General features: G+C 50.0%; 1 protein-coding gene across 1 annotated transcript; it reads left to right on the top strand.

Moving 5' to 3' along the window:
- The first annotated feature begins 18,792 nt into the window (after nucleotides 1-18,792).
- On the top strand, nucleotides 18,793-19,678 carry LOC100281015 (caltractin). Its single transcript, NM_001153934.3, has one exon. It carries the CDS (start codon nucleotides 18,932-18,934, stop codon nucleotides 19,451-19,453), a length of 522 nt encoding a protein of 173 aa, NP_001147406.1. The 5' UTR covers nucleotides 18,793-18,931; the 3' UTR covers nucleotides 19,454-19,678.
- The last annotated feature ends 4,513 nt before the right edge of the window (nucleotides 19,679-24,191 follow it).

The following is a 24,191-nucleotide window of genomic DNA, read 5'->3' as shown; positions in this document are numbered from 1 at the left end:
CTCGGGTCTTGACGCTGGAAGGGAGCTGTAGCACCCTCGGCATCGACGACACCTTCGGCGGGGCCCGACCTAGCCTCGGACGGCGACACGGTCCGAGGATCTCCGCTCCGAAGGACGACGTCATCACCACGCCCGGGCAATCGCTGCCAGGGACTTCTCCGGGAATCCGGCCCGAGCAGGCGGCTCGGCCGGTTACCCCTGGGGCCTCGGCCAACCATCTTCCAAGGGCGCCAGCCCGGTCCGAGGCCTCGGCTGATCAACTCCGGCATCGGTCCCGCTGACGGACAACTCGACTAGGCTCCGGCCAACCAGGTTTCATTTTCGAGCCAACTCCGCCTCTGTTCATACTGATATCGCTACCCCTGGCCTCGGCTCGTCGAAGAGCGGCCGAGGGGTCTCTTTAACTAAGCTAGAGGAGCCTCAGACAGCAAGGCCGACCGAGCCGAGGGACTCCTACGCCTCCGGGATACGGATACCTCACTCGTCACCTTGACACGAGGCGACTCATGCTTGGTGAAGCGATTCAGATAATCAACAGACGAGTCTTAGCGCTCGAAAATGAGGAAAAAACACGGCTCTGTGCCGTAATTACATACATGTTCAGGCCCCGAAAGCCGGAATGAACAAAAAACCCTGGCATTCGAAGTGCCATTACAAACGGAACTCCGGTTCCGTCTCTGCGGGTATGGACAACCTCCACGCCGGGGAAGCCCGTGGAGCGACAAGCTCTGGGCGAATCACCAGCAAAACGCGGGTCGCCCCCAAGCATACCGGCAGATCCTCGCTGCCGTCCTCGCCGCGAATGCGAGGAAGAGGGCGGAATGTTGCATCCTAGCTGGGCAGCAACAGTTCGCCTTCCCCGGCATGGCTGGAGGACGTCTACGCCGTAGGGCTAGAGGGCGATTGCCACCACCAGAAGCTGGAAGAAGAGGTGGTCCGCCGACCCGCACAGAAGGTGGAGCCCCGGCTCACCTCGCTCCCCGCCCCGGTGAGGATGACGAACACCCTCAACACTGAGGGCGGGATCGGGATCACGGCCCGGTTTGCCTCTCCCCATCCAGGAGCTGGAGGTCACCGTCTTGGGTGACCACCAGCGGGGAGGAGCAACCGGGCTGAGTGATGAAAATCCTTGAAGCCGAACGATGGCTGAAAGGTACCAACTCCCACGGAGTTGCGTCCCTCCAACGACGAGGCAAAAAGACGGCGGTCATCCCCCATCTGAGGGCTTGGAAGGTGGAAAGACACGATGCATAAGGGAGCGAGAAGACACGGTCGCCTTTCGAAAGGGGTCACCCTCCTTTTAAAGGCAACTCTCCCTGCTTGCGCCCCCAACCGTCACGAGCTGAGTCTTCTCCAACACGCTCCAAAGCCCTCCCCTGTGGCGCGGGGGCTGGGTCCCGCATGTCATGCAGACCGGCTCCGAGCAGAAGAAGCCAAACCGCCGCGCGTGGTGCACGCAACCGCCCAGCGGTTACAAGTGACCCTCCACTTTTGCCCGGACCAACGGGCGAAAGAGGCGGGCAGCCATGCAGGCGGCATGCAACCGCGCCAAGTAGACGCGCTTCTCCGACTCCCGACACACCAGCATGGAGGCCCAGGCCCACGCGTCGCGCAACCGGCGCGCCGGATGCTGCATGCAAGCAACTGTGCCGCCACTTGCGCCACCACCGCGCCTCCTCGATTGCGGAACCAATACCGCGACTCGAGGCGACCCAGCGTGCGACCCAGCAGCGCCAGCCTGACGCGGCGGTCAATGCGGCCAAAAGTGGTCCGGCAGTAATGACGATGGCAGGCGCGCGGGAGCAGCGGTCACGCCGTCAGCCAAGCTCACGTCCCATCCAGGGGCAGCGAGAGAACCCCCTCTCACGGCGTGAAGACAACGCGCCCGTGATCCGTTCCTCGAACGGCTCGCGCACGCGCAACGGCCGCCCCGCCAACTACTCGCCCCGTCGCATTAACTCCGTGGCTGGACAGCCGGCGCTTCTGGCAGGAGCAGCGGGCGACGCTTCGCCTTCGCCGAAACAACCACGCCAAAAAAGGTACGCCGCGTCGTTCGGTTTTGTATCCTTTTTCCTTTTTTCCTCTTTCTCTATCTCTTGCGACAGGGACCGGGAAAGGGGGATACCCCGAAAGGGATCCTTCCCTGTGAAGGAACCGGGCTCCGAGCCCCCCCCTACTGATCAGAGGTTCGAAGGCTGGCCCTCCGAGGGGTTCAACAGCGTCAACATACCAGCCCGAGAACTTGGGCCCCGACCGTACACCCGGGCTATGGCCAGCTCGCATGAGGGAACAACCAGACCAGCCGAAGCATTACGCAAGGCATTAAGACCTCGAAGGAGTGAAACCACTCCTCCGAGGCCTCGGGGGCTACACCCGGCGGGTGCGCTCGCGCGCACCCACCGTAACAAAATGCAACCGAGAAAGGCTGGTCCCCTTGCAAAAAAGTGCGACGAAAGCCTCCAAGCGAGTGCTAACACTCCCTTCGAGGCTCGGGGGCTACTGTCGGGGACCGTAATTAGGGGTACCCTCAAGACGCCTAATTCTCAGCTGGTAACCCCCATCAGCATAAAGCTGCGGAGGCCTGATGGGTGCGATTAAGTCAGGGATCAGTCCATACGAGCGACTCGATCACGCCTCGCCCGAGCCTAGCCTCGGGCAAGGGCAGCCGACCCCGAGAGGTTTCCGTCTCGCCCGAGGCCCCCCTTTTAACGGCGGACACATCTCCGGCTCGCTCGAGGCTTTGCCTTCGCTAAGAAGCAACCCTGACTAAATCGTCGCGCCGACCGACCGAGTCGCAGGAGCATTTAACGCAAAGGTGGCCTGACACCTTTATCCTGACGCGCGCCCCCCGGCAGAGCTGAAGTGACCGCCGTCACTTCGTCGCTCCACTGACCGGTCTGATAGAAAGACAGCGCCGCCTGCGCCACTCCGACTGCAGTGCCACTTGACAGAGTGAGATTGACAGGCAGTCAGGCTTTGCCAAAGGCGCCATAGGAAACTCCGCTCCGCCCGACCCAGGGCTCGGACTCGGGCTAGGCCCCGGAAGACGGTGAACTGCGCTCCGCCCGACCCAGGGCTCGGACTCGGGCTAGGCCCCGGAAGACGGCGAACTCCGCTCCGCCCGACCCAGGGCTCGGACTCGGGCTAGGCCCCGGAAGACGGTGAACTCCGCTTCGCCCGACCTAGGGCTCGGACTCGGGCTAGGCCCCAGAAGACGGCGAACTCCGCTCCGCTCGACCCAGGGCTCGGACTCGGGCTAGGCCCCGGAAGACGGCGAACTCCGCTCCGCCCGACCCAGGGCTCGGACTCGGGCTAGGCCCCAGAAGACGGCGAACTCCGCTCCGCCCGACCCAGGGCTCGGACTCGGGCTAGGCCCCAGAAGACGACGAACTCCGCTCCGCCCGACCCAGGGCTCGGACTCGGGCTAGGCCCCAGAAGACGACGAACTCCGCTTCGCCCGACCCAGGGCTCGGACTCGGGCTCAGCCCCAGAAGACGACGAACTCTGCTTCGCCCGACCCTAGGGCTCGGACTCCGCCCTGGCCTCTGCCGAACGACCTCCGCCTCGCCCGACCCAGGAGCTCGGGCTCGGCCTCGGCCATGGAAGACAGACTCGACCCCGGCTTCGGAGGAGCCTCCACGTCGCCCGACCTAGGGCACAGGCCCGCCATGTCAACAGGAAGCGCCATCATCACCCTACCCCGAGCCGACTCGGGCCGCAGAGAACAAGACCGGTGTCCCATCCGGCTAGCTCCGCCAGATAGGCAATGATGGCGCCCCGCTAGCCCTGTGACGACGGTGGCTCTCAGCTCCCTTACGGAAGCAGGGGGACGTCAGCAAGGACCCAACCGCTCCGACAGCTGTCCCTCCGCCAGGCTCCGTTGCTCCTCCGACAGCCACGACATCACACCAGCAGGGTGCCAAGACCTCTCCGGCTGCCACATTGGCATGTACTTAGGGCGCTAGCTCTCCCCCCCGCTAGACACGTAGCACTCTGCTACACCCCCATTGTACACCTGGATCCTCTCCTTACGCCTATAAAAGGAAGGACCAGGGCCTTCTTAGAGAAGGTTGGCCGCGCGGGGACGAGGACGGGACAGGCGCTCTCTTGGGGCCGCTCGCTTCCCTCACCCGCGTGGACGCTTGTAACCCCCTACTGCAAGCGCACCCGACCTGGGCGCGGGACGAACACGAAGGCCGCGGGATTTCCACCTCTCTCACGCCCGTCTCCGGCCACCTCGCTTCCCCCCTTCGCGCTCGCCCACGCGCTCGACCCATCTGGGCTGGGGCACGCGGCACTCACTCGTCGGCCTGAGGGACCCCCCGGTCTCGAAACGCCGACAGGTTGGTTGCCTACAACTAGATGTCTCACCCTTATACATAAAAGCATGATTAGGGCCAGAGTGAGACTTCCTAGAATGAATTTTCTTAATTTTGCCCTCGGGATAACCGGCAGGGTACAAAATGTAACCCTCGTTATCCTGAGGCATGGGAGCCTTGCCCTTAACAAAGTTAGACAAATTTTGCCCTTAACAAAATGTACACCGGACAGTCCGGTGAATTATAGCGGAGCAGCCCAAATGAATTCCCGAGGCTGGCGAGTTCCTGAGGCCGCTCTTCCTTGGAGCATCGGACATGTCCGGTGTACACCGGACAGTCCGGTGAATTATAGAGGAGTTGCCTCTGGAATTTCCCGAAGGTGACGAGTTTGCGTTTGGAGTCCTCTGGTGCACCGGACATGTCCGGTGGCACACCGGACAGTCCGGTGCGCCAGACCAGAGGTGCCTTCGGTTGTCCCTTTGCTCTTTTGTCGAACCCAATACTTGGTCTTTTTATTGGCTAAGTGTGAACCTTTGGCACCTGTATAACTTGTACACTAGAGCAAACTAGTTAGTCCAATTATTTGTGTTGGGCAATTCAACCACCAAAATTATTTAGGAACTAGGTGTAAGCCTAATTCCCTTTCACTGCTGAAGAGGACCCCGTGCCAAATTCAGGCACCACGGCCGGTTCAATGTAACGCGGCGGTGGGTCAGAACTTTCATCTTTTTGCCCTTCGACACAGGCTCAGCTGGGGTGGACGAGGCAGCAATCTTTCTCTTTTTCTGTTGCCCTCGCAGCGGGTAGCGATAGTCGGGGTATATGAAGCCAATGGCATCAAAAACCCTGTTTAGTCTTTTCTTCCCCCGCCCTCCGAAGGCTGCGGATAGAGCATTATCTTTGGCCTTGGAATAAGCTCCAAGCAGTTCATCACTGGTAGCTTCGATACACTTCAGCCAGTCGTCGTTGGGTTCATCAAACTTCTCCCTGAATCTGAAGATATACTTCAGTCGAACCAGACCACCTTCGCCAGAGTCGGTGGTGGTCTCCATCAGCATTTCCCAGCTTTCTACAAGCGGCCATACCCTAAAGGCTATATGTTCCTGAATTAAATCTCTTGTGCCAATGAAGGAGCAAACAGTGCTGAAGGCCCTCTGGCACGCTTCGACAAAATCATCAATTTCCACCTTCGGCCTTCGGAGGCCGATGCGGGACCAGATGGGGCACATGATGACTTCTTTAATGCCTTCTCTTGCCCTTAGATCATTCTTCACATAAAACCACTCTTCCATCCAGGCTCCAGGCCACCTCTTCCGAAAAGTTGGCACTAGGTAGCTTACGTTGGGACGGGCAATAAATCCATAACAACCGAAGTTGTTGTGGTACTGTTCTTTGCCAGTATCCTTCGTCTCATATAAGAGTTCGTGCATACTGCAGAAGCACTTCACGCTTGGCTCTAGCCCCTGACTCCTCGCAGCCCAGACAAAAATCCCCATCCTTATTATAGCTTTGGGGGTGATCTGATGGAGGAAGATCTAGTAGGTTTTCAACACTTCAACTACAAACTTGCTTAAAGGAAACCGAAGTCCATCCTTGAAGAAGCTTCGGTAAATTACAACTTCGTTTTCCTCAGGGGCAGGGATGTTGTTGTCTCCACCAGCCCTCACAATAGACATGTCTCGAAAGTACCTTCCTCTCATGTTCTCAAGATGACTTTGTTTAATGGTTGATTTTCCGAAGACAGAATGGCTTGGTCGCTAGGGCCGATCTTCAGAATCTTCATCCCCACTTTCCACATCATAGCTATCGTTGTCACTAGTATCTTCAGATAAGCCTTCCAGTATCTCTTTAGTGATTTTCTCTGTGTTTGTCTTCGCCATCGACTCAACAAATCCAGCAACATAAGGATCCACGACCTTCTTCTCCTCAAACACCTTCGTCTCTTCAGTCAGCTTCGTCTCCGCCACAACCTTCTTTTCCTTAGACATTTTTTCTCCAGACATGGTGAAACAACGTCTTTCAGCTAAATCTTGAAAATCAAGCGAGTGCTAGTAAGCAAGAGCTAAAAGTTTGAGAAAATAATGCAAATGGCAGAAACAACGTATCAAATGATACCGGTGTGAGTTCATATTTATACGCCTAGCACGCTGCAACTTGGAGGACCCCGTCTGTCATTGATTGTTGCTATTCTAGCAAAGGGAAGGTGTTTTTTCAGACCTTCAGCTTAAGGCCTTTGTTCATGTCGCAGTCTGAATTCATTGTCATAACAAATTAATACTGCGAGTGGCTACTTTTGGGGGCCTTCGTCTTTCGAAGGTCCTAAAAAACATGACATAATGTTTCCCAAGTGTAATACACATACACTTGTCTCCACCAGCCCTCACAATAGACATGTCTCGAAAGTACCTTCGGACTCAGGATGAAGTTGTACACGATATGGATAGCAGGGTCATGACGAAGGCTGAACCAGCGCCGAAGCTATGCACAAGGGAGCTTCGGCTCAGTAGCATAAAAAGGAACCGACCTAAGGAGGAAAAGGCTATCTAGTCCCCATTAGATTGTTTTTAAGTCAATAGTAAACATGAAGGGCATAAATGTATTTTTACACAGGCTGCGTCATGTGCCTATAAATAGATGAACAGTACCCCCGTACTGTTCACGCTGACTGGTACTCGCTCGTGCATCATACTTGTACTTTTGCCTTCTGTCAAGACGAAGGTACAAATGTTATTCAATATTGTTCTTATTTATTCATGATTATATAATAGAAGATATATTAATGATGTCATATGATTATCCATGTTATTTCTTATGTTTCATATGCTTCATCTTTCATTGATATATGCTGTGATGATGAAGGTATGTTCTTCATAACCTTCGTCCGAAGATCGTTATATCCTTAGAGAAATAATGCTTCGAAGGACGAAGTGCATTAACCATTAATCTATTTCTGTGTTGTCTTGTTCTTAATTCATAGCATTTGAGAACAAGTCCCCAACAGTAACTGTTTTATATGCGAACTAAACTGTTGTGAATGATAAGCAATTCATGTATTATCCAGCAAGTATCCGATATTCGACCAAATAATATTCGTATTCATCACTTATCCACCCAAATAAATAGTTGGTCATGTATCTGTATTCGCCTCATTTCTAACTATCTGTATCCGAACCTGAATCCAATTGAAAAACATTAGGATAGGATATAAGATGTCCTACTATCCGTCGGTATCCGTCCCGCTTTCACCCCTAAACCTATTAAGCCTAATTAGTTCATGATTTGTTGATGTAATGCTACAGTAAACACTTGCTAATCATAGATTAGTTAGACTTAATAAATTTGTTTCGTTGTTTAGTTTTTAGTTGTATAATTATTTTTATAGTTAGACTATTTTAATACTCGTAATTGATATTTAAACATTCGATGTGGCACAACAAAACTTTACTTAAGAGAACCAAACACCTCATTAGTGGTTAGAACAAATAGCTAAAGTATGGAGGGTATGAATGCATCTGATGAGGCTGAACTGTGGTCTCAGCGCCGATAGGTACCGACTCCATTAGAACTGGCACCGGTTGATACCGGTCGATGAACCGATTAGTCTATTGGAAGACTAGATTGGTACCAACATGTAAGTTACATGTAGCTGGTCTGAGTGATCAGTTTGGTTGATACTGATCGGTGTTTCGAATCTCGCTCCGACAAGTAAATTTATTGTGCACATTCTGGGTACCGGGCGGTGTGCTTAGTGGGTGCAAGATTTATACTCGTTCGGGCACACCGTCCCTACTTCTAGTCATCAGCGACTTCCAGTCTGCCCTTCTGTCGTATTAGATGTCCCGTTTGGGGATGGCAGGCGGCGTGCGCGCATAGTGGTGCATGCGTAATCATGTTGTTGGTCTTGGACAAGACCACAATCTTGTTGCCGTTGTGCACCTGTAATCTTGTTGCAGGGTAGGTACGTGCATTGAATGCAGGTGTCCCTCGTTGGCCCCTCGGTCACGCCTTGTCTTTGTTGCCTGAGACGGGCTCGGGCGAGACGGATATGGGAGCTGATGTGCACCCATTGGGTGATTGCCCGATCTTTCGATGAGAGGGTGTGGAATAACTCGATTGGGGGAGGAGACGATGTTCACGGCCCGACTACAGCCTTCCAAAGACGCTGCGCCTTAGCAACCGATACACCACCTCCTATGGCTGTCACGATCTTGTGGAGCGTGACACCCTGGCCACTAGGGCACTCGTCCTGCAAGCAATCGAAGAACTAGCAAGAACAAGTAGAACAAGTACTGAATTACCAGATCTAAATGTAGGTTTCAAAATCAAACTCCAATATGGTGGGGTTCCGAAGACAAGAAGACGGGCGGCTGAACCAGCACGCGCACTTACAAGCAAGTAGCGAGAGCTAAACTTGATCTAAACAAAACCCGATGTTCTTGGTGGCGGCTAGGGGGTTTATAAACATGGGAGGAAGACCACAAGGGTATTGGGGTCGTGCTGCAACCCTAGGATGCGTCCCTAATGGACCCAACTTGATACACGACCCATTGGGCCAAAATAGGGTCACGCAACACCATGGGCAGAAATGTCTCGGTAAGGAAACAATGATTACGGCGGCCTCAGAACAGATATGACTATAATCCCGGATCCATATGAAAGTAGACTTGATAAGCTTTCCATGTGCTTGAACATTCCAATCCGAGCCCGCATGTGACCGTGGTGACCGTCACAAGTTGGTGTTCTTCTGCAGTCCAAATCCAGCATGTTCAAATCCTTTTCCCTTTCGGTCTTCTCCCTGGTTCCTAAGCAAAACAAGAGTGCACGGGTCTCCATGGTCTAAATATGATGGACATGCACTCAAGAGTGTAATCACCTAATGGTTGAGTTGACGAGCACGAGCGCGAGTAATGGGACCAGAAATTGGTACTTGTATTGGCATAGATGTATCAGTAGTGTGGATGTCTTCATCATTCTCCCCTTCTTGCATTTGAGTCGTCCTCGACTCAAGCTCAACTTCCTCTCCCAAGTAGGGCTTTAAATCTGCAATGTTAAATGTGGGGCTAACCCCAAAGTCTGCAGGCAGATCTAGCCTATATGCATTGTCGTTAATTTTCTCTAGCACTTTAAACGGTCCATCGGCTCGAGGCAACAATTTAGATTTTCGCAATTCAGGAAACCTTTCCTTTCTCAAATGCAACCAAACTAAATCTCCAGGTTCAAAATTTATTTCCTTTCTACCTTTATCACTAGCAAACTTATATCTAGCATTCATACGTTCTATGTTTTCTTTAGTAGTTTCATGCAGTTTTAACATCAATTCAGCACGCCTAGTAGCATCAAAATTTAGTTTTTCAGAAGATGGCAAAGGCATTAAATCAATAGGAGCACGAGGCAACAAACCATATACATTCTAAAATGGGCACATCTTTGTAGTAGAATGCAATGATCGATTATAAGCAAATTCAACATGAGGCAAACAGTCCTCCCACATCTTAATATTCTTCTTTAGAACCGCCCTTAACATAGTAGACAAAGTTCTATTCACAACTTCAGTTTGACCATCAGTTTGAGGATGACATGTAGTAGAAAATAAAAGCTTAGTCCCAATTTTGCCCACAAAGTCCTCCAAAAATGAGTAAGAAATTTAGCATCACGATCAGAAACGATTGTGCTGGGCACACCATGCAAGCGAACAATTTCACGAAAGAACAAATCAGCAATATGAGTAGCATCGTCAGTTTTATGACATGGTATGAAATGTGCCATCTTAGAAAATCTATCAACAACCACAAACACACCATCATGTCCCTTCTTAGTCCTAGGCAATCCCAGCACAAAATCCATGGAAATATCTTCCCAAGGAGCACTAGGAACGGGTAGAGGCAAATATAAACCGTGTGGATTTAACCGTGACTTTGCCTTTTGACATGTCGTGCAACGAGCAACCAATCTCACCACATCTCTTCTCATCTTGGGCCAAAAGAAATGACCAGCAAGTATGTCCTCCGTTTTCTTTGCTCCAAAATGTCCCATTAAGCCACCTCCATGTGCTTCCTGTAATAACAACAAACGAACGGAGCTAGCTGGAATGCATAGCTTGTTAGCTCTAAACACAAACCCATCACTAAGGATATATTTGTTCCATCCTTTCCCATCTTTACAATGCAGCAACACATCTTTAAAATCAGCATCATGAACATATTGGTCTTTAATCGTCTCTAATCCAAAGATTTTGTAGTCAAGTTGATTCAGCAAAGTATATCTCCTAGACAAAGCGTCAGCAATGATATTCTCTTTTCCTTTCTTGTGCTTAATAACATAAGGAAACGATTCGATAAATTCAACCCACTTAGCATGTATACGGTTCAGTTTTCCTTGACTACGAATATGTTTCAAAGATTCATGATCAGAATGAATAACAAACTCTTTGGGCCACAAATAATGCTGTCATGTTTCTAATGTTCGCACAAGAGCATATAATTCCTTATCATAAGTAGAATAATTTAGAATAGACCCACTCAATTTTTCACTAAAATATGCAACATGTTTGCCTTCTTGTAACAAAACACCACCCAATCCAATTCCACTAGCATCACATTCAAGCTCAAAAGTCTTATTAAAATCAAGAAGTTGGAGGAGAGGTGCGTGTGTCAACTTATCTTTCAGCACGTTGAAAGAGTGCTCTTGTACTTTGCCCCAACTAAAATGCACTCCCTTCTTCGTAAGCTCATTCAAAGGTGCAGCAATGGTGCTAAAGTCCTTCACAAAACGGCGATAGAAGCCAGCAAGTCCTAGGAAACTCCGCACCTATGTGATAGTCTTTGGCATAGGCCATCCATGTATCGCTTCTACCTTGGCTTGATCAACCTCAATTCCCTATGGAGTCACAACATAACCAAGAAACGAAACTCGATCGGTGCAAAATGTGCACTTCTCAAGGTTACCAAATAAACATGCATCTCGTAAAGCATTAAAAACAACACGCATGTGATCAACATGTTCATCCATAGATTTGCTGTAGATCAATATGTCATCAAAGTATACTACCACAAATTTTCCAATGAAGGCACGCAAAACCTCGTTCATTAATCTCATGAAAGTGCTAGGTGCATTAGTTAACCCAAAAGGCATGACTAACCACTCATACAATCCGAACTTAGTTTTGAAAGCAGTTTTCCATTCATCTCCCAATTTCATACGAATCTGGTGGTACCCACTACGCAAATCAACTTTAGAAAAGACGATGGCACCACTCAATTCATCAAGCATATCATCTAAACGTGGAATAGGGTGTCGATACCGTATCATGATATTATTAATAGCCCTATAATCAACACACATACGCCATGTTCCATCTTTTTTAGGCACTAAAATAACCGGAACAGCACACGGACTAAGAGACTCACGCACGTAACCTTTGTCGAGTAGTTCTTGAACTTGTTGCTGAATTTCTTTTGTTTCCTCCGGATTTGTCCTATATGGAGCACGATTTGGCAAAGACGCACCAGGAATAAGATCAATTTGGTGCTCAATCCCTCGTATAGGTGGCAGCCCCTCTGGTATCTCACTTGGAAATACATCAGAATACTCCTGCAAAATGTTAGTAACAACAGGAGGCAAAGAATGCTGCATATCTTGAATTGAAATCAAAGCATCCTTGCATACCAAGGCGTAGGCAACAGAAGTGGAAGCAAATAATTCATTAACATCAGTTTTTGTCGCAAGCAAGCAATGTCCTTTCAATTTTATCCCATCTTTGTTATTACCAACAGCTTTAATATTCTTGTTGTTCTCAGTTTTAGCTTTGGTAGCTTTAGCAACATCATCACGCACAATAGCCTCAGGGGACATGGGAAGCAAAATAATTTTCTTATCATGGTGTATGAGAGAATATTGATTTGATCTACCATGATGCATACAATCTGAATCAAATTGCCATGGTCTACCTAGCAGAATATTACAAGCATCCATAGGCACAACATCACAGTCGACAACATCACGATATGAACCAATAGCAAAATTAATTCGTACCAGCTTGGTTACCTTGACCTTACCACTATTGTTAAGCCATTGAATGTGATATGGATGCGAGTGCGGTTTGGTCGTAAGTGCAAGCTTCTCCACCATATCGCTGCTAGCCAAGTTGTTGCAGCTACCTCCATCAATGATCAAACGACATGAACGCTCCTTAATGACACACTTTGTTTGAAACAACGTGTGTCGCTGATTCTGCTCTGCCTTCTCCATTTGTGCACTAAGCACACTCTGTACAATGAGGCTCTCATAATGCTCTGCATCATCTGCACCAATCTGTTCTTCGGGTGGTTCCTTAGTGCCTGCATCATCAGCCGCAAGCAAAGCAAGTGTAGCTGCATCCAAATCACTAGCAGAGGAATACCCACCATCGTCTTTTACCACCAAAACATGCTGATTAGGACAATCACGCTGCACGTGTCCATAGCCCTTGCATCGATAACACAGAACATCTCTTGTTCTACCCGTGGAGGCTACTGAAGAGGCACTACCTACTGGTTTCTGGGCAGATTTGGTTGCTGAATTTGTGGGAGATGCACGTGGTTTGTCGCCGGAGGAAGGCGGTGGTGCTGGTCGACTCGGCGAGGGAGTTGGTGCTGGTGTACGGCCGGTCATGGACGTAGTTGTGCGCTGTTGCCATGGTGTAGATTTTCCTGCAGAAACATTAGACCTTGCACTAGCACGTCGTCCCTGCACTTCCCTTTCAGCTTTGCAAGCAAGATGAAACAATCGGGTTACATTAGCATAATCTTTATAAGCAAGGATGTCCTGAATTTCCCTATTTAACCCGCCCAAAAATCTAGCCATAGCAGATTCCTCACCCTCCTCTATGTTACAACACAACATACCCATTTGTAATTCCTGATAATATTCTTCTACACTTTTAGTACCCTGTCTCAATTGTTGCAACTTGTTTAGCATATCACGTGCATAATAAGAAGGAACAAATCTAGCCCGCATGACCCGTTTCAACGCATCTCAAGTTTGTGGCTTGTTATTAGGATTCTTCTTACCATGTTCTATCCACCAAACAGAAGCAAATTCAGTAAACTCACTAGTAGCAGCTCTAACCCGCGCATTCTCAGGAAATTCATGGCATGCAAACTTTTGATCAACCGCAATCTCCCAAGTAATGTAAGCATCAGGGTCATATTTACCATCAAAAGGAGGTATTTTAAATTTAACCTTACTAAAAGCATCATCATTACCATGTACCTCACGTCGGCGAAAACCACCCATACCTCTACGGTTAGTACGTAGTCGTCGGCGATTAGGTGCTTCTTGGTCATCTTATTCAGTATCAGCAACATAGTCATCCCAGTTACCCTCGGCGCCCTCATCACGCCCACCATTGGTAATAGCATGCATCTCATCAAATCGCCTCAAGAGTGCGACAAGGCTCTTGTCAATATGAGCAACTGTCATTTCCACATTTGCAAGTTTGGTGTTTGTGTCGATCTGTGTGGCCTCCAATTGCCCCATCTTTTCATTCGTCACCTGCATGTCATTATCAAGACCTTCTGTGTGCGTCTTCACCAGCCTTACAAAGTGTTGTATGATACCCTTGGTGCGAGGAGAGTGTGGCATATTACAAGAAGCATCATCAACCTCCAATACTGCCATGGTTAGACGAACAGAGGCAACAAGAAAAAAACGTGAAGGAATAAAAACTCTACAACTATTAGGATGTAGCTACTGCAAGGCGCTCACTCTCAACCTGCCACACAAGCTCTTACCAATTCTTACCTTGCACAATAGGAGGGGTCAGCAACCAACAAGTCTGCAACCGTAGAATAAGTGTATCGGTGCCGTAGCAACACGACCTGTCAAACTGTAGTCAAAATATGTAGAGTTATAGGTGGCCTCAAGCAAGGAATACACTAGTACCACGTTAGTTACAAAAGCAAGCTGAATAATCGTTCAACGGTGGTACTGTGCTGGTCCTAGGCTAAACCATGCTAGAGACGTGAGCCTAGGCACAAAGGTAGTCACTGAAAAAGAACAACTAGCACAACACAAAGAGAAACAACAGATTTAGAGATTCAGCCCCCTTCTTTCTTCTTCTTTTCCTTTTTTTCTTTTGTTTTCTTTTTTTTCTTCTTCTTTTTTTGCAGGGACCTAAACCCTTTTTTCACTATGACAACCCAAACAATAAGGATATTGCTAACAGCCCCTTTAAATCAGATTTAACAAATCTTGTTAATATAGAAAGTCCATAAATCTCTACGATGATTGCTGAGCGCTCAGAATGAATTTTGAGACAAGGTCAGATCCGTTGGAAAGAAGATAAGATAAGCTTTCCAGATTGTATTTAAACTTCCAAATCGGACATGAGATGTATCCGTGGTGGCAAAAACGAACCAGAGATGTTTATGGTGATGGTGGATCTTGTGGTGACCAAAACGTGGTAGAACTCAAAACTCTAAAGGAATAAACTAAGACCAGCAACTCGACACAACCGATGCAACCAAAAACTCAACAAGCCCTAGCTAAGTAGTACTAGTAAATGCTCAATGGTTTATAGGATTGCGGTAAAACTAATCTACTATTTTTTGGCTTTTTCTGGACTATAGGAGATAAGAAAACAACGAAGAAAAGTAAATCTCTCACCGATAAACCTTGCTCTGATTACCAACTGATGTGCACCCGTTGGGTGATTGCCCGATCTTTCGATGAGAGGGTGTGGAATAACTCGATTGGGGGAGGAGACGACGTTCACGGCCCGACTACAGCCTTCCAAAGACGCTGCGCCTTAGCAACCGATACACCACCTCCTATGGCTGTCACGATCTTGTGGAGCGTGACACCCTGGCCACTAGGGCACTCGTCCTGCAAGCAATCGAAGAACTAGCAAGAACAAGTAGAACAAGTACTAAATTACCAGATCTAAATGTAGGTTTCAAAATCAAACTCCAACATGGTGGGGTTCCGAAGACAAGAAGACGGGCGGCTAAACCAGCACGCGCGCTTACAAGCAAGTAGCGAGAGCTAAACTTGATCTAAACAAAACCCGATGTTCTTGGTGGCGGCTAGGGGGTTTATAAACATGGGAGGAAGACCACAAGGGTATTGGGGTCGTGCTGCAACCCTAGGATGCGTCCCTAATGGACCCAACTTGATACACGACCCATTGGGCCAAAATAGGGTCACGCAGCACCATGGGCAGAAATGTCTCGGTAAGGAAACAATGATTACGGCAGCCTCAGAACAGATATGACTATAATTCCAGATCCATATGAAAGTAGACTTGATAAGCTTTCCATGTGCTTGAACATTCCAATCTGAGCTCGCATGTGACCGTGGTGACCGTCACAAGTTGGTGTTCTTCTGCAGTCCGAATCCAGCATGTTCAAATCCTTTTTCCTTTCGGTCTTCTCCCTGGTTCCTAAGCAAAACAAGAGTGTACGGGTCTCCATGGTCTAAATATGATGGACATGCACTCAAGAGTGTAATCACCTGATGGTTGAGTTGACGAGCATGAGCGCGAGTAATGGGACCAGAAATTGGTACTTGTATTGGCATAGATGTATCAGTAGTGTGGATGTCTTCATCAGCAGCCCTAGGGTGAGGTAGCCTCGGGCGAGGCGGAGATGGGGGACCTGAGACGTGAGAGGCTCGGGCGATGTGGAGACCTACCCGAGCACGTGACTAATTCGGGGTCGAGCTCGGGCGAGTTGGAGACTTTGAAGGACCCTCTGGGAGGGGACTCGATCGGGACAATGCCTTTTTAGGGAACACCCCCGATGTAGACCTCGGGCGAGGTGGAGACCTGGTTCCTTGCTCTTGGGGGACATGCCTGGGCAGAGAATCTTCCTGAGCGTGTTTTAAGTGCATAATCCAGGTACCCCTAATTATCACATCCGACAACATTCCAGGTGCCTTATTAAAGCTAAGATGTTATTCTATAGGACATCTTTGGATTAATATATCTATATGAGTCTGACTGTTAGCCATAGTCTATGAGATTTGAGTGATCTCTAGATACTCATGGAAGTCCATGGAATTTGTCTTTTATGCTTCAACTGGAGAGGATGTTTCTAGCAACCTATTACCAGTAAAGAGCTTAGATGGAACTTATTTTGCACAAAACTACGATAGATGGTATAGTCTATTTTTTAGTTGTGAAGAAGTGTAACCTCTTCTAGATGGATGTTCTACTTAACAGTCCCCATCGAAACAATGGTATATTAGAAGTGAGAGCTTTTTATAGGTACTAGTATTTAGTTGAGATTATTAGATTTAATATGGGTGTGACTCATATTTTAATTAATTAACTCAAATAAATTATGGTCACATATTAAATACACAGGAGCACTTCAAGGGCCTTCTGGGTCCCTCCAAACGTTAGGGACCCTTTGAGGCCCTCAGGGAGCCCTTGGGGACCTTTAAGGGGCGTTAGGAAGTTCGGGCCATGAGAGGCCAACCGAGGTCCTCAGTGGCCATCCGAGTTGTCAAGGTCATCAGATAGCCCAGGGCCTTCGTGGCGTACCATGACATTATTCATGACCGTGTTGTGTGAGTGGTCTTGTTTTGCCACCTAAAGTAGTTAATGGAATAATGGACATATTATACACGAGGTAATGGATGTGTGTTATTTGTGATTACTCCATAATTTAATCTTTCTGTAACTCCTATTATATCTAGCACGAGAATAGAACACACATAACAACACAAAAGTCAACTCTCACCTATAGGTTGAGTTGTATCTAGGTCCCTCCGTTTGCACGAAGTCTTAGGACAGTAGGCCTCTACCATCTGTTTCTATGGCACCCATTTGAGTGTATGAATGATCAGGTTTTTAGGGAGCGTCTTCGTGGCTGCTCACTAATCATTGTCTTCTTCCTGGTGTTAGCTCGAGTCACATTTTTTACTCTTCATCTTGGTAAATGCCCAAGGGATGATGGTACTACGAGCATTTATCTACACCAGTTATGGTCCCCTACATGGAGGAACACATGATGTCAACTCATGTGAATAGAGTCGTCAATGTCTTGAGCGTAGGTCCCTCCGTTGTGTACAATTTAATATCTGAATTTGTTAGATTTAGTACAAATTTGGTCATGACCAATATGGTTTGTATATATGTATGAGATATTATTGTGAGTATTAAAAACAAGCATAAAAACGTCTAGATTCATTACGATATTTTTTTTGATACTGCTGTTCATGAATCTAGTTAAATTTAAAACATTTTATTTTAAAATAGTTTTTTGATACTACTGTTTATGAGTCTAGTTAAATTTAATTTTTGCTAGGTTAATTTCTGTTTTTGCATGGTCGGAATACCATTACCAGGCTAGTGCCCTCCCTAAATCACTGACCAGGCGTGCTCCACGTAGCTGCTCATGAACCTCCGGTTACCGCTCAGTGCCAGAGCCATGTGACATTTGATCGACCGCCGTCCTAGAAAGTGAGCCAGGCCGTGACAATACTAGCGTCGTACCATATCGATTTGGACCAGTCTGGCTGTTGTCTCGTAGCTGATGTATGTGTGTGACTTGACTGTTGTATATGGTCTGCCTGTCTGCCGCTCTCCCGCTAGCTCCAAGCAAATGGCGAGCCTTTCATCACACGAGCCACGGCACATGGTCCGCCGGTGCCAAGTGCCCACGTTGCCACGTCGCGTCCTTCTCGTCCAGTAAAATATGCACGCCAGGCACTCGCCATTCGTAAGAGTTTGGGCGACTGGTAATCTAGAGCATTTCGTCATTGTCGAAACCGTGAAAAATATAAAGAAATCTTTTTTTCTCTACCGTCGGTATTGGAGCAACAGGTTCCACCTCCACGAAAACTGGGAATCCGGACTTTTCTTTCCGTGCAGTGACTTTTCTTTGAAGAGATTCAGAAACAAAAGCTTGAATTCAGCGAAAAAAGCTGTCACGCGATTTTTTCCTTTTTCTTTAAATACCAACGTGCTGGTGCTTGGTAGTTTACAGCGGCAAACTCGTGGCAACGAAAGCACGGGAACGGTCTCAGAGAACTGCGCAGGCGCGGGCAGGTGGAAATGGAATCCCCGGTTGACGCCACGGAAGATCTCAGCGGGAGAGCGACGCCCAGCGCCGCAAGAATGTGGCCGCAAAGACGTCACCCAACACGTCTTCCAGTTTGTCCTGGTCCAAACCCACGCCGACCCCAGCTGCCCGTCAAGCTGAGGCTCCTTGCGTCGCAAGCTCACCACGGATCTCAAGCCAGCCAACCAATTCAAAAGTATCTCCTGCCCGCGTTGACATGTCACCGTCTCCCAGTCACACAGGTCCCCCCTAAAACACCTCGTCCACCACTCATCGCTGCACCGGACTCATCGGTCCCACCACAAAAGCACCCGATCCCACCGCGTCACACGCACCATTTCCTGCACCGTGTCCACGGCAAACGTCCTCGATGACGGGAGAGTTCGCCTCCCGCTCCTATAAATGTCAGCCTCCCGTGCGATGCCAACAGCACAAGCCGCACCGCAATTAGCCGCGACCCTCCGCAGAATCGGCTCACGTTTCCGATCCAGAGGTCCAGACTGTTCCCCGAGTTTTCCCACTGTGTCCTCTCCTCGCGAGTCCCGGCGAAGCAGGCGAACCGCGAACATGTGCCCCACCGGCAGGTACCTGGGGCTCGACCTCTCCGGCGCTGGCGGCGACCTGAGGCCGGCGTTCGACGTGCTTGACGCGGACCGGGACGGCCGGATCAGCCGGGACGACCTCAAGTCCTTCTACGCCGCCGCGGGGCCCGCCGCCGGCGACCGGTTCGACGACGACGACCTCGCGGCCATGATCGCGGCCGCCGACGCCGACCGCGACGGCTTCGTGCAGTACGACGAGTTCGAGCGCCTGCTGGCCGGCCGCGCCGCGGCGGCCGCCGCCGCCGCGGGAGGCGCTGGGCGCCGCTCCGCCATGGAGGGCGCCTTCCGGCTCATGGACCGGGACGGGGACGGTATGGTCGGCTTCGAGGACCTCAAGGCCTACCTCGACTGGGCCGGGATGCCCGCGGCGGACGAGGAGGTCCGCGCCATGATCCGCGTCGCTGGCGGAGGGGACGGCGGTGAAGGCGTGGGGCTCGAGGCGCTAGCCGGAGTGCTCGCGGTCGACCTGGAAGGCATCGCCTTTTGATTTTGAGAGATCCATGGGCTGTTGTGCGGAGTACTGTATTCTTTTTCTTGGGGTTTTCGGTTGGTGAGCGTGGTGCGTTGTCTGTCGATTGTCTGTGGTTGACTGGGGTTCACGGAGGACCATTCAAAACGAGATAAAAAGTTCGCATGATGGCCGTTTGAGATGCTTTCTCTGGACCCGACAATCATATATCAGACATTGCAAAGTCCAATGGGAGTTTATATCGAAAATGCTGGTCTCAAATTTTCTCTCCACGTTAACGACTAGTCTAAGAACCCATTTTTCTGAGACATTTTTATTTTTTTAAAGAGAAATTAGTTTATTTTTCTTGAAAAAATAGAAATTACTTAGAAAAATGTAGTTCCCATGCTAGCCCTAAGATAAAGTTTGTAAAAAGGACTTCAGCCATACATTTCAATTTCTGAAAGCCAAACAGTTCTAACTCGCAGTGTATGATAAAACGATTTAACTACAACTACAGATAGTCATATTAGAGTATAATAGGACTTTGGCCCTTCCTGCTCACGCTCTTTGGGTCTACTTGTCCTAAAGGCCACCGTGTCTGCATCTCATCATTTGAAGAGAATACTTCATCATCTGTATCTCATCATTTGAACAGAATACTTCATCATGAGGAGCGACTTCAAGCTCTATTGAAGGCAAATCCTTGTAATTACACAAATGCTCCTTGTGCTACTAAACATAATTTGCTAGTGCTGACTTTCATGTCATTCTCTCAACCTGGAAAAGATTGCACATAACAACATATGACGGTTTTGTAACTTTACAAAAACATGATTGAAGAATGGTAGCAACAATTCTTCAGATATCATTATGACAAGCACAAGTCAACAGGAACGTTAAGCACTGACTAAAAGGATAAAGAGAAGCCGGAATGGAACAAGACTTAGCATTTGATTTACCTTTTATCATGCAGATGTTCATGCCCCAAGGCTATAGAGGGGTAACTCTACTACTTCTCGGTAACTCACTGCCATAACAATGTTATCGGTTTGTTAATAACCATGACAACAGAAAGTGCACCTTACTAGTATTAGAGAGTTCAACCTTAAGGCGGCTAGCGGTGGGGGGTGAAGGCCACGTCCATCCTGAGGACCGGCCTGGCTGCGCCGAGGCATCCACAGGCTCCGGTGAGTAGGGATTGTCCCTCGCCGCTCCTCAATGGATTAAACTTCGCCCCTGGAATAGAGTTCCAACATGCTGTTTGGAATAGATGGAACCTTCGCATCCATGACCAATCGGGTAACTCCTCGACCTTCCTTCTAGTTGTTTCCTTTGGTCGTTGCAAATGGCGCCTCTCCTCCGGATCAGTGGGTTTTCTTCTGCAAGTGGTTATTGGTGGATTTGTTGCCTCCTTCGATATGTTGCAGCTTTCGGATCGTGTCTTTCGTTTCTCGGACTGTTCCAAGAAAGTGGGAATTATTATCTATAATTTGAGATCATTTGAGTGTGATAATTCAAATTATTTTTTCATCTCTGGAATTTTGGTGGCAATAATTGGGCTCAGGAATATCGTGATTTATGTCTTGAAGATCAATCTTCGTGGTCTGAGGTTGGCAGAAATGGTAAAGTTCATCGTTCTTATGCTCAAGCCGTCAAATCGAATGTTCTATCAGGGGCCAAATGCATCCCGCTTGGCAAGATGATTAATCATAATTCTGATTTCCATAGCCCGATCCGTGTTCATCAGAGGCGATCGGTTTTTCACAGGATTGCTTATTCTCACTCAAAGAATCGTGCGAATTTCTCGCAGAGCAAGCATCAGTTTCCCGGTTTTCAGGATTTTTCTTCGTAGAAATTCAATGTCGAAAGGTATTTCCTTCATGAAAGGATGGCGCTAAAGAAGGCTATTGATGTCACTAGATTATCACTGGTGCCTGAAGCCTACTATCACTAGATGAATTGTCGGATGGTCAACATACGCAAACGTAATAGAAGTCCACACATGTAAATATGTTGGAGAGGAAATCTCCGGCCGGGTGGCGGAGTGCACCCGCCCTAAATCCTAAGATGAGGAGGGGCCTAGGCGTTTAGCTTGTTAGAGATTGGGGGGATGAATACACAAGAACACGCAAGGGTTTAGAGTGGTTCGGGCCGCTGGAGCGTAATACCCTACTCCACTGTGTATTGTATTGCTCGTGAGCTTGAGTCTTTGATGACTTGGGACCGAGAGAGTCTGTCCTGTAACGTTGCATGCCTCCCCTTTTATAGCTCAAAGGGGGGCACGTACAAGGGTACTGAGCCCCGACATGTGGGCCTAGGGACATAACGGATGTAATACTTGGAGCGACTAATGTTCGTGCCAGTGCAATCTTCCTTGCGCCCTGGTATCCACGATCTGCGTAGCATTGGCGTGCAGGGGAAGCTTCCCTGGCAACGTGTGTGTGATGATGGATGAGCACAGTGCACCACGTAGCACGGGTGTACTGTTTGGCAATGGATAGGCCCGCCGCCTGCAGGATGGCCTGGACGCCGCCTGCCAGCTGAGTGGACAGGACACATTAAATGCTGAAGGGGCACATCACCCGTCAGCGGGATAGTCAGACGGCGTGTCTTTTCTGCAATAAATGCAGAGAAAACGCGGCCCAGAGGTCTTACGCCAGGCTCTGCCCGCTGGATTACGTCACGCGTGGTAGGCTACGCGGCAGCATCGGGTCTCCGCTTAGGTGGGGAGCAGTAGCGCCGTGCGGACAGGTCCACACCAGGCTGGGCCTGGACACATGTTGGCACTGGACCCTAGCCTGAGCAAGGCCTGGGTATTCCCTGCCCCTGAGTCCCGGGACCCAGCTGTGGGTAGTCCGGATCCCACGCAGAGGGGTCCAGGACCCGACCCGGAGGTCTGGGCTGCACTCGCGGGGTTGTTGGGTCTTGCTCCGGAGGTCCGGCCCACATGTATAGGGGTCCGGCACTTTCCCATGGGGGTCTAGACCCACTGTTGGCACCTTGGAGTGTATCGCTTTTTTCTGGCCACATGGTGACCCTGGAGCCTTCCATGTGGTGGAGTCGGGTGTTGTTCCCTACGCGACTAGAGATAGTCGTGTGGGCACCGCGCCCTCATGTTGTAGCAAGGGGTACCCTTGATCCAGGGTACCGACAGTGGCCCCCGGGCCCGCCTTAGGGGAGGATACGAGCCTGCAGGTGGGGCCAAAGCTTTTACCTTGCATTAACTTTGCATGACCGGCGACTGGGGCGCCTCCTCTGCGCGCGCCACATTAACTCGGCGCGCCCACGCTATCAGCCTACCATCGGTCATATCAACTATCGCGCCTGTTCCCGCGGCTGACTGACCCGTGGTCTTTGCACACGATGGCTTTACTGGGCCATGCGTGGGGTGCCTTGGTACCGCTGCATTTGGTTTCGAAAATTTCACCTTCTCTATCTTCTATGGCGGTCCCGAGGAGGCATGGCATTGGCGCGAGCAGCGGTTTGACCTTTCTACACCCAGGAACCGACGCCCGAAGAGTATGACCCGTGGGCCCGGGCCCCAGGGCCAGAGGCTGGGCTGCTGCTTTCGGCGGAGGCGAAGAGGCGCAACGATTCGCTCCTTGCGTGGTGGCTCGCCTTCTCCGCACTCAGAGACCAGCGCACCAGCTGTATGACTTGTGGGGTTGGGGACCCGCATCTTTGGTTGGGTATGCCGGTGTGCCTCAGGGGAGACTTTCCGTGGCGTTTCGAAGCGCGAGCGGGGGAGTCTGCCTTTAAGAAGGGGTTCATCCCTTGAGTAGCAGACATGCCTTCGCTTCTCTCCCACTTGTCGTGCCTTTTCGCCTCCGAGCTCTCTGCGCCCCTTTGCCTTCAAGGTCTCTACTTTGCTCCACTGGATGGAGCGCGCTGGCGTTCGATGGAAGGGTCCATGCCAGCGCCTTCCCCCTCGGTGATGTCGCCGCTGGGGAGCTCGCGCTCTTCGCTTCTTGCGCGATGGCGCTGCCGATCTCGCCTTCTTCTTGCTGTTGCCGGAGGAGCACAACCTCGTGGGGGTTGGCGCCCTTCCACCATCGCTCAGCTTCAAGGATTTTCATCACGCAGCTGGGCTACGATCTCCCACCAGTGGTCATCTACAAGGATGACCACCATCCTTACGGTGGAGAGAAGCGAGCCGGGCTGCGGCCTCCCCCTGCCCTCAGCTTCAAGGATGTTCATCAGCCTTGTAGGGGTGGAGAGCAAGTCGGGTTGGGGTTCTGCCTTCCGCATGAGCTGGTGGCCCGCTCCTTCCTCCAGCATTTGGAGGAAGAGGATGTGCACCAACCTTGCGAGGGAGGCAAACCTCGGCTACGCGGTGTCGGTCGAACCGCAAGCGCCGTCAGCCACCGAGCTTCCAGCTCCATGGCTTGGATGGTCTTGTCCTCACCCCCGTAGGAGGGCGGGGGCGAGGGCCTCATTGCCATGGCGCTCGTGTTGAGGTGGTCGCCGCCACTGGTGCAGAGGTGGTCGCCGCCGCTGGCCAGACCACCAGCGCCGCCTGCCATCGTGCACCCAACTCTTTGGCTTTAATGGCCTCGTCGTCACCCCCGTAGGAAGACGGGGGCGAGGGCCTCTCCACTATGGTGCACACGTTGAGGTGGCCACCGTCGCTGGCAAGTTGCTCGGGAGAATTCCGCGAGGACAACTAAAAGGGAAATAGGCTTACACCTTTTCCTAATTGATTTTGGTGGTTGAATTGCCCAACACAAATAATTGGACTAACTAGTTTGCTCTAGATTATAAGTTTTACAGGTGC

The sequence above is a fragment of the Zea mays genome, chromosome 9 (assembly GCF_902167145.1).
Source record: "Zea mays cultivar B73 chromosome 9, Zm-B73-REFERENCE-NAM-5.0, whole genome shotgun sequence".
NCBI lineage: Eukaryota > Viridiplantae > Streptophyta > Magnoliopsida > Poales > Poaceae > Zea > Zea mays.
This window is presented reverse-complemented; position numbering and strand designations above follow the sequence as displayed.

Excerpts from the sequence above, each read along its gene's own strand:
- LOC100281015 (NM_001153934.3), top strand. The coding sequence starts at position 18,932 with ATGTGCCCCACCGGCAGGTACCTGGGGCTCGACCTCTCCGGCGCTGGC.